Source organism: Eutrigla gurnardus, assembly GCF_963514095.1.
Source record: "Eutrigla gurnardus genome assembly, chromosome: 16".
Classification (NCBI taxonomy): domain Eukaryota; kingdom Metazoa; phylum Chordata; class Actinopteri; order Perciformes; family Triglidae; genus Eutrigla; species Eutrigla gurnardus.
The window spans coordinates 13,690,472-13,706,925 of NC_139927.1; the positions used below are offsets into that span (position 1 = coordinate 13,690,472).

Sequence of the window (16,454 nt, forward strand, 5' to 3'; positions counted from 1 at the left end):
GAGAGACACCTGCTCACATCCCATTGCTGTACCTCCAAGTCCAGCAGAGCCTCACGGGCCACAGTGTGACTGGTGGGCTGTTTCCACTGAAGCAGCTGCCTTTTCTGCTGTTCTATCCAGGCATGAAGCCGCTGTAACTGCCTCTCTCTGTCCGCACAAGTGTGACGCATCTGTTCAGCCTCATGAGTCTGAGGGGACAAAGCCAAAACAGTGGCTGATTCATGTGCAGAAATTAATGTCATACATGAAAAATTACATTTCTTTTTAGTCATTTTGGAGTCTTTGGCATAAATTGAGTTGTGTTGGAAACATGATCCAGATCCGAGCCATGCAACTGTACCACTATTTTTTTGTTAGGTCAGCTTTTTTTCACTACATTTTACACGTGCATATTAGCTGGCAGCAATGCATAAGAATACCAGACCAGAAAATAAAAGACATGGTTACAGTTAAAGGTACAGGCCATGGTGTTTTAACAGTTTATCGGTAGGTGAAGAACGGACCTGTCTCTCCAGCTCTCTCTGAAGGTGTAGCCACTGCAGTCTGAGGGCACCGAGTTTCTCGGCAAACGTTGTATGTTCGGAGCGGAGAGCCCAGACTTCCAGTCCCACCGCCTGAGGCCCAGACTGGCACAGGAAATCAAGAAGGGGCTGCCCATTGATCAAGCCCGCCTTTAGCTCCTGAGAAGGAAAACATATAACATTTCTTATAAAAGAAAAAAAAGCTTGCCAGTTTTCTCCCATATTTTGCATACTATGAAAAATCAGCATGCATCATCCACCTCTGAAATCATAAATGTTCCTCTACTGTGCATTAGAGACTTTGACTCAAATTTCAGGTGTCCGACCAAAAAACACAATTCCAGTGTAATCTAAGAATTTCAACTATTTCCTTACCGTTCTTCAGTGTTGTTAATCATTAGTGGTGCTTTTATAGCATTAATAAAAATGTGATTTGTATTTCATCTTTGCCTTTCAAAGTAAATATTTATATTGAAAAGAACTTCCTCAATATGACGAGTTACCCCCAAAGAAAGGAGATCATTTGTGATGAAAATGAAGCTGTAATTTATGTTGTGTTGTTCAGAAAATGGTTGGTTTATTATCTTAATTATGAAACAATCTGTAATGTTGATATGCTTACTCATCAAATGTCAAGCAAATGTCTTTCAATTTAGTAGTTTCAAATCAAAGCAATGACACTGAACTAATCATTCAAGTAGAAATGTTCTTGAAGGAGATGCACAAACACAAGACACTGGTGGTATAAGTACCTGATATTGCTGCAGGACTTCAGCTATCTGGACAGCCTCTTTGGCCTTGAGGACTGTTTCTTTTTCCAGGTTGATCCGAGCCTCCAGCTTCGTCAGCCAGTCCTCCAGGTCAGAAAGCAACTTTGCCGGTGGCCACGCTGCCAGCAGCCGCTAACAGACGCCAGACAACAGAGAACTTTACATGTATGTCTGCTACTTTATTTATATTTAAAGAGTAAAAATTATATCTATTTCAATCTGACTTTTGTGCCTGTTAAAATCATTTAATCTTTCTTTGGTAGGTTATCATATTTTAAAATAACGGTGCCAGAGACTGACAACACAAAAGAACAGAACAGCCTGACAACCATGATATGATTTTACATAAACAATTTACTAAAAGATAAAAGCAGAATATCTCAGTTAAAGTAATCTCCTTGTAACTTATGAGTGAACATTGTTGCTGTCATGTGCAAACTTCATTTTGACTGAATTCTTTAATTTCCACGTTACCAGAAGCACATCTCAGTCAAAATAGTGAAAATCATCTGGGGACCCCCCCTCGGCATCCCGCGACCCCTCCCCTTGGGAACCCCTGGTGTAAGGCATCAAAATGAATCTTCTGCAAGACAAACCTCCCAGGACTCACGGATGATAAACGACGAGGAAAATTTAACAATGTCCTTCACCTCCTTGCTAAGTTCTCCAGAATTCCCCACTATTCAATCACACTAAATCCAATTCAAAACAGGGTTTACACTCCTCTTCCCTGGAAGGAATTTCTCAATGCCTAATTATTTTTGAAAACCAACAGACCAGTTTATTTGTAATGTAGGATAACAATGTTCAATGTTTCTTCTCCAGCAAGGGGGGGGGGGGGAGTAAATACTGTACCTGCTGCAGGCAGTCTTGTATCTTGGACAGGTCGTGGGTCAGCCGGCTCCAGATGCCCTCCAGCTGGGCGAGCTGAGCTCTCATCCCGGGACAATCAGCTTCCTTCAGGCGGAGCAGCTTAGTGGCTTCCCTGGATGCAGACGCCCTCTTCACTGACATGGCTTCAAACTCCATGGAGAAGTCCTGAGGGAGGAGAACAGAACCAGCATAATAAAACACCTCCTATCATGCTTGATTAATGCATTTTGGCACTGGCTGAGTCATCATTTCAGCAACAGCCTGTGCATTATTAAATAGATTACTTTTTGTCTTTATTTAAAAGCAGACAGTTTATATGTCCTTTTTCATTTGGCTTTAAATGGTTATCTGGGGCTCCATACCATAGACCTAACCTTTGTTTACAATTGTGTTGCTGTTTTTTCAGCGTTTTGATTCAAATCGCTGGACTGAGAAAACATGTTTTTCCTTCCTAGGTCAAAAAGGTCATAGTTGACAAAAGTCATTTTCTGTTTATGATATAGAAATGGGCCGATCAGTCGAGGAAGTCTTACGAGCAGCTTGATCAGATTGCTGCGAATACACTCCTGGTTCAGGTCCGAGGTTTCAGCCAGGTTTGACCAAGTCTTCTGATGTTTGTTGGCAACAATCAGCCATTCACTGACTGAGGCAAAGTCAGTCTGGAATCTGTGGGGAGGATGAGAAAAAACAGATACCTCATCCAGTGAACCACAACATGACTGCTTGTTAAAAACACGACTAAGGCATGGATCCAATACTGCTAAACAAAACCGTAGACTCGCCTTATTTATGATGTGATGTCATGATATCCTTGAAAATTGTTAAAACCTTATGCGATAGTATCCATAACAAGCTGAATTAAGCCTGTGTTTTGAGATTTCACACATCCACATGAATTTAAGTTAAAAATGTGTTTTCTCCTACTCTAAATGGACATCACTGCAACATAATTCTACTCAAAACACAAGTGCTTGATTAATACTCTTCACTGAAGCCTCCATTATTGAAAGAGAAATGAAAAGTAGAAATTACGAAAAAACAAATTGAGATTTAAATTCTCACAGGACCTCTCTTTTTTGCAAAATATGCTTTAAGAACATGATAATACAAATTGTCAATGGACAATAATTGAAACTGCTTGGCTTATAGATGATACCTTATACTTATTCAGCTTATCTATCAACCTTATAGGTGACGATGGATAATAAAGTCTTCTACTGTCTTTTATTCTTTGAACATAAATTGAATGTTGGCATTTTTGAGCCCCTCCCACCTGGCACGGCTGTCCTGGATATCTCTGCAGCGCCGACTCTCCTGCTCTGTCCGTCTGTAGGCGCTCAGCCACCGCAGCTCCAGATCGCCTCCTGCACGGCCGACCGTGGAAGCAAACTCTGGCTCCGTCTGCAGCGCCTTCCTCTGATCCAGGAGCAGCCCTAAAGCGACTCTGCTGTCATCCAGCTGGACCAGTGTTTGCTGAGTGAACAGGAGAACAGACAGTGCTTATGTTGAGTTTACATCAAACTCGGTTAAATTCTCTTGACAAGCCGACTCCAGGCTAACCTGTGAAGAAACAGCGTGGGCAGACTGATGTGATGTGGAGAAATAATGGTGCATTAGGAGAGTATGAGTCTGTGAAATGTAATGTAATCTGATGTCTAATTGTGGAAGACAGCAAGCCAAAGGATTCCTACTCATATTCATGTTCTGCCCACAAAGGTGCAGGCTAATCTTTAGGCATTAACACACAAGACCCAACAGCCAAGTTGAGTTTTAAAAAAGTGTGACTAGGCTTTTCTCTCAGCTGGAGAAAAGTTTCCTCTCCCCTCACCCTGCTCCCTTCACCTTCCCTGAAATTAAACATAAATACAGTAGTTCATGTTTGACTGCTAGAGCCTTTGGGACATGTAGGAAATCAGTAAGAGAAGTCTGATGAGACAACAAACAACTTCAATATTTGTGTGTGTGAGTGTGTGACAGGGTTTACCTGACAGGTATCTCGTCGGTGCTCTGCCAACGTCTCATCATCTCCCTCTGGATCTCCGCTGCTGATGAAGCCTTCAAGATCATCCAGCAGCCCGCCAAGTCGACCACAATGATCCTCCCAGCGGGTCCACTCCTGCATCCATTTCAACATTTCATTTGTAAGCACTGACACCAACTACACAGCAATTTCTACAAGAAAAAGACATTTGTTTATGTATAAATTCATATGGCCCTCAGCAAATGTGCACTACAAACCTGGATCCTCCTTTGTGAAGCCACTTCCTGTTCCAGAGCGTGTTGCTGCAAAGCTTTGGCCCTGACTTCCAGCTGTACGCGCTCATCCTCTTGACACTCGAGTGCTTCTGGCTCACGTTGGAACAGATACTGCACGAAAGCCAACTGAGACCTGAGGACCCGCAGGAGCTTCTGGCTCACCAAGAGACCACATTAATGACAGGAGTGAGGTGAAATAATTGCACAGTAAGCAGAAGGTCTGATATGGATGAAGGACAATAAGTGAAAACAGACAGTGACTGGGACTCAGGTCTGAATATCGGCGTGTGAAAGTCTAATCAGTAGTTGTTTTAGAACTCTTAGAAAACCATCAAGAGGCTTCTACACACTCTTGGGAATGTGCCTAGTTTAAATCAAGACTTTGCCTGCCTGTTGAAAAACTTGCTCAAAGTGCAGTGAGCACTACCTTGCGTCTGCAGAGGACGGCTTGATGTTGGATGGAGTTGTGAACCTCGCTCAACTGCCCCTCCGTTATGCATTCTTCAACCAGTTCCAGGAGGCGAGTAATCCCCTGAAGCAAGGCCCGGGAAGCTTGCTGGAGCTTGGCTTTTACCCCTGGACACTCCCTCTGATGTCGGCCCAGCACACACTGCTGAGGGATACAGAAAAGCACGAAGTTGAAGGAAAATACTATTGATTTTTGACTTCTGCATCACTCATACTTTGACATTAGTCTTTAATTAGGACTGGTACAATGCTGACTTCTGTTTCTGCTAAGTGAGTAGTCAAAGCCATATTAGGTCTTTTTTTTTTCTCTGTGTGTCATTAACAGTAGAAATCAGAATGTAGCAGTTATGGCCTTTGTTGGTGCATTTCTGAGAGTTAATTAGAATGTTTTGGAGATGTATTTACCATAATAGTGTACATATGCATAGGCAAACAAACACAAAAAGCTGCAAAGTGCTGGTTACCTCCAAACTGGGAGCATCCTTTATGCTGCGGAACATCTCACTTTGTCCCGATTTAAACTCGTCCAAAATACACAGCTGGTTGGAGACGTGGTCCTAGGACGTGGTGGAGGAGAAAGTATGTAAAAGTACCAATACGACAACATACATTACTTCAATAGTCAAGAAAATACATATTATATTACAATAAATAAATAAAAGTCATTCTGTCAGCTATATATTATTATTTATATTTAATTATTATTACTGATGCATTGACGTGTAAGCAGCACTTTTAATGCTGGTTGACTGGGAGACAATTTAATGACTTTCTATGCTCTTTGGTGGGTTGTATTTATCTATGCTACTTAAGTGAACTCAGTTAAAACAGCTTCTACTCCTGGTTCAGGTACGCATTAACACACTAGATTAAAAATGTATTTGTATCCAAATTATTGCTTTGCCTTTTAGAATTACAATTCAGTACAATATAGCCATTACTTTTAATAATAAATCATGTCCTAACCCCTGAGAGACACATTTCAGGCCAAAAAAATATTTTTAATGGCTATTATTCCTGTGAGAAATGCCATAATATACTGAAGATATCCAACTCTGAGACTGATCTGTATGTCAGACCTGATGTTGGTATGTGTGTCCGAGGCGTTCAATGAGCTGGGTGTGGGATGAGGTGATGACCAGCTGGACAGTATGTAGACAATCCTGAAGGGAGGTCAAACAAGCTTCTGGTTCTTCCCTCGAAGGTGCAGGTTTGGTCTCTGACCCGACTTTTCCCAACAGCTCAGCTAGAGTCACCAGCTCAGTTGATAGACACTACGCCGGGATTTAGAAAAACAAAATTAATGCTTTCAGAATGAGAGGTGGGAAAATGCAGTCCTTTCACAACCTTTAAAACAAAAATATCACAAAAATATGCAGTTATGTTGGTTAACCTCCTGCTGTAGCAGCCTCAGCTGGGGATCGTCCTCACTAGGGGTTAAAAGGAGGTCGGTCAAAGCGTCCAGACTGAGGAGAACCTTCCGCGCAGCCTCGTATAACCCCTCATTCACACCTGGAGAGCTCACCTGGGAAATAAACAAACCTTGTTACCGCTAAGTCACACAGATCCACGTTAGTTGATCATTTTTGGGACAATTTATCCAAAACACAATGTATAACTTGAAGGAGTCAACAATCTCTGTGTCTTCCGACAAATCCTTTTGATTAAGATAGATATGTAAAGATATGTAAGGTAAGATTTAACCTCATCTACTATTGTACGTACTATATGTCTCAGGATGGTGATGGACTCATGTGTCCGCTGGAGAACAGCAGAAGCAGACCCACTTGGTAGCAAATCCCTTTCTGGATCCTAAACAAACACAGGAGTTTCACAGTGATTGTAGGAAAAAGAAAGGATATATGGAGGGAATAATTCATCAGGATGCATGGAGTTAAAAACAAGGAGGACCATCATTTGTAGGGCTGTAATGAATGGTTCAAATAGTTCAAATCCAATAACCTCAGAGTGTCAAGTCCAAAAGTCCAAATTTAATACATGATTTTATCTAGCTTGCATCTTGCTTATCTAATTGCTTCATTCCACACTTATGGGCGTTTAGCCTTTCAAAAACACAATTTTCACTACAGTCACAAAACTGTTTGCTAACCTGCTTGGCGAACACAAAGGGAGGCACAGGTCAAAGAGTTACATTTATTGAACAAAGTTGATTCAATAAAAGTAGACATATCCAATTCATCACTTTATTCAAACTGAGGATTTTGTTTGAGGATTTTCTATTGTTTTCGGGTGATGCAAGTCATAAAATATGCTGACTGTCTTGGAAATGTTTCAAGGTTCCTGCTATTGATTGTTTAACAATATAAAAGTAGGAACTTTATAACTGTGAAAGGAGTGTCAGCACAGAGCTCACAATCTTCTCCCTCCTCCTTTATGACAGTAGCTGCTTTCCAAAGGTTTAGCCCACTGTTACCTTGGAAACAGATGTGATGGTGGACTCGGTAGCCTGGCATCCACTTCTTAGAAATAATTTTGGTTATCTATTTTTATTCAGACTCATCTGCACTCGAACAAAAACACATCCTAAAATCATAAACAACGTTATTTTTATTCCTGTGTTTTCCTACTTTTTCATGGGTCCCTTCATCCTCAGAGGCGAGCTCGTCCTTCACTTTTTTCAAAGTGGTCAGTTTTTGAGAGATCTCGGTATAAAGTTGACTCCACAGTAACTGTTCCTCATCATCTTCCTCATGTCCAGCCAAGCTAGGGACAAAAGGGAACACACAATATTACTCAGTCTTTTGTCTTCAATTAATCAATGCATCAATGCCTGTAAATATCGGTCATTTACCTGATCGGCTGCTCAGATGACTCCTGGCCTTGTTGGGACTCTTCCACCAAACCACCATGACTGGTGTTGTCTTCTCTTGGCACCGTCAGCACATTAAGATCATGCTGGGGAGAAACAACGAACAGAAAATTCAGGAAACAAAACGTCAAAAATACTTCACAAACACATTCAGAGTTATAATTACTGTTGATTAACACTACATATGTAAACAGTCGTCTTTTAGCTCTTCATTTCAAAGCTGGATGTTACTAACAGTTAAAAACTCTACTTAAAAGTTGAATTCTTTTTGGAAAAGCTGGAAAATGATTTGAAAGGTAACATTCTTACCAGATGTGGACGGGGAGCTGTGGACGAAGACAGATGTTCGTCTCCTTCCTCCATGAACGCTTCGCATCCTCTTGCGGCACTGAATGGAGTTACAGGTCTGGCAGGTATCCGTCTTGTGTTTTCCACTGCAGCTGCTGCCTGAAGGGACTTTGCACGAGGGTCGCCAACAAGAGTTTCATGTTTCGGTGATCCTTGTTGATCCAGTGTGGCAGCGTCAGTAGTGAACTCGTCTTCAGCTTCATAACTCGGTGCGTTGCCGACTTTGGAATCCATTGTTAATAACCCAACACTTGCTGATCCAGACTCGTTTGTAAGAAGCCCACACTTCATAGATAGAAGCCCATCTTCAACACCTGTAGAGCTCTTCTCCACCTCGGAGGAAAACTGAGCAGACAAACTCTCCAGTGCCTGAAGGACAATGAAGGTGAATTCAGATTATACTGAACATGACCAGTCTGTGGAATAGTCCGTTAATAAAGACAAGAGCAGACACATCTTTGACTTAAAAACCCTTAAAAGTGTCATCAATTGCCACCATATATAATACTGACCAAAACCTTTTAAAAAACATAGCAGAAATGTGAAGATTCTGAACAGACGTAATAAATGCCCAAAACTCTCAAACAAGTCTGAAATGAAAGCGTGTTTACCTTAACTTCTGATAGCGGCATCATTTCAGGAATATCCTCATTTTGCAAATCTGAAGCGCTGAGTGTTTCTTCATGGCCCTAAAACATGGATTGCATTAATACACAAACGCAAATGTAATCTATCCACACAGACACACATACCATTTTCATAGTGTGTGTGTGTGTGTGTGTGTGTGTGTGTGAGAGAGAGAGAGAGAAAGGACAGGTTTCTGAGGAGCAACATATTGCAAGCAGCTGTTTCTGACAGCATCAGAATGGATTCATGGAGAAACACAACGGCCTGACACGCTTTGAAATGAACATGCACAAAGCTGCTAAAATCCTCCACAGCACAAGAAAGTAGTAAATTATTAAATGTATTAAAAACAATTAAAGGAGGAAATATGCATCAAAGAAATGTTCAGTTTCATTCCAAACCTCATAAAACGAATACTGTGTTTTAAATGTATCAATGTGTGAGGATTTGGATCAGTCAAATCAAGTGTATATAATAATGATAATAATAATGAAGTTAGTCTTTTCACTGTTTAGAGTGATATTTTGGAATGAAACCTTAAAACAAGGAGATACCCAGAAACATGCTCTCCTGGACTGTAATTATAGTTCAGATTTACCTCTATACTGCATGTTAGTGTGTCAGTGGACGACGAGTGACAACTGTTTCCCTCCTCATCCTCATCCTCCTCTTCATCTGACTTAGACACCTCAAAAGCATCCTGCTTTTAGTGATAAGGGTGAATGATGTGATTAAAAAGTGTGGTCTAAAATAAGAGTGGACCAAAAGGGTCTCAATTACTGTATCTTAAATATAACTTGCCCTGAATTTAATGTTCAAGCAACTCTGTGAGTAGTATTGCTTTTCACCACCAGGACTCCATTAGCAGTCATCCATTCATTTTTGCTGTATTTACCATCAAGTACTTTTTATGAACGCTTAGAACCATAATGCGATATACCAAGAAAAAGTATCGACTGAGCGAGTTTAATGGAGAAATGCATGTTCATTTAATGAACGTGTTTATTTAAAAGGATTGTTAATTTTGGGGGAAGATTGAAAATAGAAAAATCAATAAATTACTTATGTTCTTACACAGGACATTTTTTCTTCTTCTAATTGCTAGGGGCAATTATGGCTTCAACCAATTCCAGACTAACAGAGGGAAAACATTATAGTCACCAATCTGACTTCCTTAAAGAAACAGCTTTGCTGATGTTATTTAAACCAATGGGAATCCTGAACATTGAGGACATTTTTAATAAAACCAAACGTGTTATTGTTTTAGCTGGTGTTTGATGATGAACTCATATTATTATTATTATTATTATGATGATTGTGATAAGTATTACTTGGAATAAGTGTCCATCTAGCCGCTGTACTTCTTTAGGAGTATCAGCGACTGCGGTGATGCCAAGCTCCTTACGGGTTTCTTCCTCCTCCCTGATCTTGTTCTGTGATTAGTCAAAGAGAAACAGAGAGAAAGTGACCGAAAGACAGAAAGTTGGCAAAAAACATAATATCAGCATCCACTACAGATACAGAATAACCTAGAGTGGGTTTTGTGAAGAAACATTACAGAAGCATTTGACTTTACTTCCCTGCAACTTTTGCTTTATTTAGGTCATACTTAATGGTGAAGTCATACCAAGAAAAATAGTCACAAAACGTCCCTACTCTTCTACAACAGTTCATTATTTTGTCTACGTGCAGTGCCATTCAGACTCCATGCTGTACCTCCAGCAGCGAGGCTTGTTGCTGGGTGAGTTGTTCCAGCTCCTCGAGCAACTGCAGGAGCAGCCTTGCTCTGGAGAAGACCAGCAGGGTCTCCTCTGATCCCTGATGGAGGTGAAGCTCTCCTTTGCATTTCTCCATCTCCTCCAACGTCTTCCGCATTGACTGCATGTTGGCAAGGATCACCTTCAGTTTGAAACGGAGCAAACGGGTTGAGACAAGTGTACTGTACATCTATGCTAGAGTCCTTTTCTGTAGTTTAGTCACACCACAATTTTAACTTGGAAAGTAAAAAAATTGTGTAAAACATGAAAGTTGGGGTGTGTCTCTATTTGCTCATTACAATAGCTTTATTTTACACCTGTGGTAAATAATCATTGTTTGAGTTACTCACCTATTAATTCACTGCAGCTATCCAATACTGCATGGAACCATTAAAAATGGACGCATTTATACATCTATCCTTAACTGTGACAATCCAACATCTAGATTTAGACATATCTATATATATACATTACAGATCTGGCCATCTAGAATTGTCCCTTCCTCCATGATGGGCCCCATGATGAGACCTTGCCTGTTCCTTAAGGAGATCCCATGTGATGACATAGTGAACGGGGGAACAACTTGTACCGACCCTGGTGCTCCATATGTGGAAACCAGTTGCAACTGTTTATCCTTCTGTCAGTATCAATATTAAACCATGCCAAATCCTGCATCTGTAAATGCAAAGCATACCTGCCATATAAGATGCTTTCTTAAAGGAGTCATCACCTGGTTTTATACGTATCCAGCCCCCCTTGGATCGCTTTGGATCAATTCGTAAAACTTATTAGAAAAAAAAAAAAAAAATTTAATCAAACATTGAGCTTGTTCTGACCCTTTTTCGTACCGCGATTTTATCACGCGAGATTACGCGCGAGGTTTTGACTGGTCCGGATGTGCATTGTATAATATGTAATGAGGCGCGCATTGATTCGCCGCAGGAAGGACAGAGCCGGGGGGGCTTGCCTGCATGCAGACTCCAAAACATAATGGCGGCGCTTCGGCGATTTCAGGTAGCGGACGGGGCGGGGTTGGGTGGTGAAAGAGGGGTGGGCTTATGCAAGTAGCCGCCACGGTGACGTCACCGAAGGCGCAGAATCAAAATCTCGTGCTTTAGGAATGCACACCCTTGTGTGCTATTCCTGTTCGGAAAAAGAGCAGAAGCGAAAAAACGGCGCCACTTTCAAACTCCAGCCTTTCAGGCAAGTTTCAACTGAGGTCAAACACAGATATGCATGTTTTAACAAGAGAAATTGCGATTTCCAGGTGATGACTCCTTTAAGACAGAGGTCTTTTGATCTTTTTTTTTTTTTTTAAAGCAGTCTGAAGCCTTTCATAGTTTTACCATCATACTGATGTCTGTTCCATGTGTGCATCGCTATAAAAAGAAATTGGTAGGTAATATACAAAAGCATTGTTCCACCTGTCGGTTGTGAAGATGCTCTGTCGCCGTTATGTTGGCGTTGTCCACGGAGGGTAAAATCGCTCTGATCTTCAGGACATTCTTCTCCATGGTCTTCAGCTCTGCTTCTATTGCCTCCACCACCTGAAATGAAGATCGCCAGCAACTTTCTCAGCAACTTGACTTGGAACACTATATTCAGGACTAGAACAAAGGCAAAGCATTTTCAAGATCCTACTGATAACATCAGCCCAATGGAAGTCAGGTGTTGAGTGGGAGGAACCAAGAAAAAAAAACAACATTCCAGCTATCTACTCTCACTGCCATATGAGGTCACATACAACCTGAAACCCCTCTCTTTAAAGATTCTTACCACAGCAGCCTGCAGGAGCTGCTCCAACGGCTCATGGATCTTGCGCTGCATTTCGTGGACTTGTCGGTCATTCTGGTCCGCCCTCTCCTTGTGGCTGCTGATGTCACAAACATCAGAGATCACATCCAGCACTGGCCTGAAGTCCTGCAGTGTGCGTCTGATCTTGACAGAGTCGTCCAGCACCAGCTGTAGTCCAGGATTTAAAATTAAAATGTCATCATCAACATGTAACAGGAAAATGCTTGTGGATACTGCAGTCAATATTGAATCATGACTATTAGAGTGACTGATGGAGCTTGACATGTGCAGTAGGAAAACTATATTATCATGTGGGGGTTAATGGGTAACATTGGTACTTTTCAATCCTGGACCATGTTTCCCCATGTTTTTGTGTTGCAGTGTTTTAGATAACCCTTTGTTATAGTGATATGTGACTTGTTGCTGGGAGACAACAGTGAAGCTGTGATTGAGAAATGGAGAGAAAAGTTTGTTAGGTTGAAGTACAGAAAGCATAGTTCAGTGTCATCTAAAAGATTTTCAATGTCATGGCTGAGTATTTTACTGATTTTGACAATGTGGAAGACTTTTCTGAGCTAGACACACAATAACAAACAGATTGGTAAAAAGGTTAAAAAAAAGGTTAATTTCTCTGTGGGGTCCTTTTCATAATATTATCAGGCACTGATACTAACTATCTGAGCCTTTCTGGGAAAAAAGAAGCAACGTTAGTGAACCTACATTGACCGCGAGGAATTGTCACAAGAGATAACATTGTAGCCCGTTTAGCAGCTGCCCGTTTTCAAAAATTGTTGTCTCCATTAGTCACCACAAAAACATGGGAGATAGGGTCCAGGTTGAAACATATGAATAAAAAAATCAAAGAAATATACTGTATATCGCAAAATACAACATTTACAGGATGCGCAAAATACCATGATGGCTGATGAATCAATGAAAACACATCACAGAAAATATATGGTCAATTAAAAACTAATGCACAACACAAAAACAGACATATATTTGAGATTAAATACAGAATAAAATATCAGTGTTTTTTTGTGTTTGCTGCTTGGTATTTGGTATCACTGACCTGCAGGGAGTTTGCATGATTCTGGAGGCTTCTGGCTGTTGTAAAGGAGCAGGGCGCACTGAGCCACGAGCGGGTCTCGTCTAACCAACAGGTGGCACCATACAGAATGTCTTCAAACTCCTGAAAACGGGCAGGGATCTGACAAAAGAAGTATAGAAAAAATAATGAAGCAGAATGGAAGTATTATAAACAGATGTTTAGTCAATTGTATACATGACATAGTTTGCCTGACCTTGTTGAGGAATGCGGTGCGTTGTTCGGTCTTCTGCGCTGCATTTTGGTAGAGCTGCAGTGGATGGGTGAGTTGGTCCATGAGCAAGTGGGCTTGATCCGGATGCTCCTCTGCAAGATCCTGCACCTCACTCTCCAGGAGCATCAAGCGGCTGCGCCACGCGTCCAGCTCATCCCACACATGCTGGAGAAAGAACAGCGTAAAGTAGTCTGAAGAGACAATGTAATCTTAGATTCCCGTCAATTCTTAGGAAGCAGTGGCTGTTTCAGTGATCTGTTCTCATTGTTTTGTAGGAGAAGTAAGCAGACATGATGTTTGGCCCTGTAGCCATCTTTTTTCTTACAACCTTAAAGTCTTAAAGTACATACCTAACTACCTCAAAGTTTAAAACAAATTTTCAACAAAACATTCGCACCCAGACTAACAAGCGGACTTTAACTCACACCTTTAGTACATTTCGAGCTTCGTTGACTGTTGGACTCCTTTGCTCCAGTAACACTGTCACTTTCTCCAGACCAGAACCCAACACTGCCACGTGACCAGCCAGCTTCTGAACTGGGCTGTCCTTCACCATGAGCTGTAGAGTGACCACACACACACACACACACACACACGCTTAGAAAATACAAGAGGTTTTGTCGGGAGATAGTTCATGTGACCTTATGTCTGCAGTCTCCATAGTATGCACAGCTACCTTCTCCTCTTCTCTTTGTAGAAACAGCTGGACTTCTTGCAACCGTCTGCTGATATCAGCTGGTGTCTCAGCGTACCGGCTCTGCACACCGTCCACGATACACTTGAGTTTGGCTTTCTGGGAGGACAGATCCTTTCTGAGCTCCTGTCAATGTGGAAATTCACGAGAATAAAATCCAGAAAGTAAATGACTGAGTCAAAGGTTTAACTCTAAACTCCTTCTTTACAAATTAGTCTAACTTATTTTCCAGGTAAAAGTTGAATGTACAGACAGACAGATTTTTTTCCATGTTTTTATTTTCCTCAGATAAAATGTCATATGTTTTGCTTTTCTAAACATAACTTCAAAGTATAAAAGGGGAGCCTGACCTGTTGTGTGCATGGATTCGCACAGGTTTCCAGCGAGGAAAGTAGGGCATACGTGTGCTGCTCCCACTCTCCCATCTCTTTTTGGAAATGCTGTCTCTCTTTCTCCTCTGCCTGAGCTGCTGCTACCACCTGCAGATTTCTCTCTTTCAAGCTGTGGGGAACAGCATCATCTCAGCATCTCTGACATTAATGAGTAATGACTTTCCACATGCATATTTAACAAAACCCCACCTCCTGAAATTCTCTTGGATCTTCACAAGTGTTTTTCCAACAGGTCCTGGGCTGATGGGCTGCAGGGAACTAGATAAGCTGAGGGCATGCTCCAGTCGATGCTCCAGGGAGGCTAAGGCCTGCTGTTCCTGCTCCAGCCCAGCCTGGTGCATCTCAGCCTGAGCCAGAAGCTGCAGGGGTTCCTCTTGAGTGAAGCTCACAGTAGAGGAGTCGGGAACCTCAGCCTGTAGACTGGCCAAAAAGCTGCAACACTGCTCCATCTAAAGAGAACGGAATCCTTAATATGAGCTATATTCCATTACAGTCCTTTATTTTCTGTATGTTATGTTGCAATAACCCAGTTTTGTCTCAGAAAGCAATACAAGTCCATTAACATTGTAAACCTTTCCTAAAAGAATGTCACGTACGGATGCAAAAGCTGCAAAATGATGCATGGGGTTGGTAAAACTCACACTTGTAGTGATGTCTTTCCATTCCTCTCCTCTCTGTTCGGTGTGTGCCATCAGGAGGCCGACACCACGGCGTATTGACACCCAGCGCCTCCAGAGGGCGCCCAGCTCCCCGTCCTTTCCAACCCCACAGCCCTGCATTGGACATCCAGCTCTCAGTTCTTCTATCTTACCCGTGAGGCTGCGAAGACCCTCCATCAGAAGCTTTATGAAAAGATGAAATCAAGGTCAAGTAGAAGTTTGAATCAGGAAGTCTTCCTTTTACAATAACCACATGTCTATCAACATATCTAGTGCATTCATGTGCCAACCGGGCATAACAAGACCAGCTATGTGACACTGTACATTGGCAAAGAGCTGCTTTGATAGCTAAATGCTAATATCAGGATGCTAAGCCAGTAAATAGCGTCACCACAGTAAAGGAAAGGCATTAGGGATACCACTACTGTCGTCTACAGACAGAGCTTTATTATGCCTAACTGGCATGAAACATTAGCTAATCACCAGCAAAATACTGCGGCAGCAAGCCTACCGTAGCTCTGTTTTGTTGGGCAACACATTTGCCGTAAGACGACACTTGTTCTGCAGCACACTCAGAAAGCTTGGCTTCAAGCTGTGAAAGACGATGACGTATGTCTTCATGGCACTTCCTGTGGCTTTGTTGTCTTATTTCACACCTGTGAGAAAATGGTCTTTTAGGTGTTTCACTTAGAAAAACTGAGAAATAATCACAACAAAGGTAAGAATAATCGTACCTCTGCAAGGACTCCAGCCTGAGCTGGGCTTGGGCCTCCAGTATGGCTCTTCCCACCAACAACTGACTGAGGATGCTGATGTGCAGCTGCTCGGTCTTTGGGCGGGACAGGCAAGGTTGTTGGGGCACCAGATCCGCAAGGTGGCAGATGTGAGCCTGAAATCCATCTTCAAGAGCTTCTAGAGCCTGCTGGGTCTGCCTTTGTTCCTCAGTACAGTCCAAAAATCCTCCAGGAGCTGATAAGAAGGTGGCTTCAGCATTATGAAGGAAGCCTATTGCTCCCTGTGCAGCCCACTGGTAATCTTTCAAGGATTCTCTCGCCTGGCATAAACTCTCCTGTTGGATACATGGTTCATGATCAAGCACAGGTTATAGAGAAAACAAAATGAAAGAAGTTAAAACGTGGATTA

The 16,454-nt window shown here is 41.9% G+C and overlaps 1 protein-coding gene across 6 annotated transcripts in view; it reads right to left on the reverse strand.

The window, feature by feature from the left end:
* The window catches only part of syne2a (spectrin repeat containing, nuclear envelope 2a), a 69,998-nt gene that overhangs the window by 23,995 nt on the left and 29,549 nt on the right, over positions 1–16,454 (reverse strand). For 3 of the 6 annotated variants that reach the window (XM_084031284.1, XM_084031286.1, XM_084031282.1), the window contains exons 51-81: positions 16,046–16,380; positions 15,823–15,967; positions 15,294–15,494; positions 14,842–15,101; positions 14,611–14,761; positions 14,243–14,386; positions 13,994–14,125; positions 13,549–13,731; positions 13,317–13,454; positions 12,227–12,412; positions 11,875–11,997; positions 10,410–10,592; positions 10,025–10,126; positions 9,292–9,396; positions 8,678–8,755; positions 8,028–8,435; positions 7,701–7,804; positions 7,477–7,612; positions 6,614–6,700; positions 6,282–6,413; positions 5,968–6,162; positions 5,353–5,445; positions 4,848–5,033; positions 4,403–4,573; positions 4,149–4,280; positions 3,438–3,637; positions 2,698–2,830; positions 2,147–2,329; positions 1,274–1,423; positions 504–680; positions 33–188 (exon numbers count right to left, since the gene is read on the reverse strand). In XM_084031284.1, coding sequence (XP_083887410.1) covers positions 33–188; positions 504–680; positions 1,274–1,423; positions 2,147–2,329; positions 2,698–2,830; positions 3,438–3,637; positions 4,149–4,280; positions 4,403–4,573; positions 4,848–5,033; positions 5,353–5,445; positions 5,968–6,162; positions 6,282–6,413; positions 6,614–6,700; positions 7,477–7,612; positions 7,701–7,804; positions 8,028–8,435; positions 8,678–8,755; positions 9,292–9,396; positions 10,025–10,126; positions 10,410–10,592; positions 11,875–11,997; positions 12,227–12,412; positions 13,317–13,454; positions 13,549–13,731; positions 13,994–14,125; positions 14,243–14,386; positions 14,611–14,761; positions 14,842–15,101; positions 15,294–15,494; positions 15,823–15,967; positions 16,046–16,380 — 5,109 coding nt within the window. The remainder of the gene's footprint in view (positions 1–32; positions 189–503; positions 681–1,273; positions 1,424–2,146; positions 2,330–2,697; positions 2,831–3,437; positions 3,638–4,148; positions 4,281–4,402; positions 4,574–4,847; positions 5,034–5,352; positions 5,446–5,967; positions 6,163–6,281; positions 6,414–6,613; positions 6,701–7,476; positions 7,613–7,700; positions 7,805–8,027; positions 8,436–8,677; positions 8,756–9,291; positions 9,397–10,024; positions 10,127–10,409; positions 10,593–11,874; positions 11,998–12,226; positions 12,413–13,316; positions 13,455–13,548; positions 13,732–13,993; positions 14,126–14,242; positions 14,387–14,610; positions 14,762–14,841; positions 15,102–15,293; positions 15,495–15,822; positions 15,968–16,045; positions 16,381–16,454) is intronic. The other 3 variants (XM_084031283.1, XM_084031285.1, XM_084031287.1) reach the window with 3 other exon arrangements.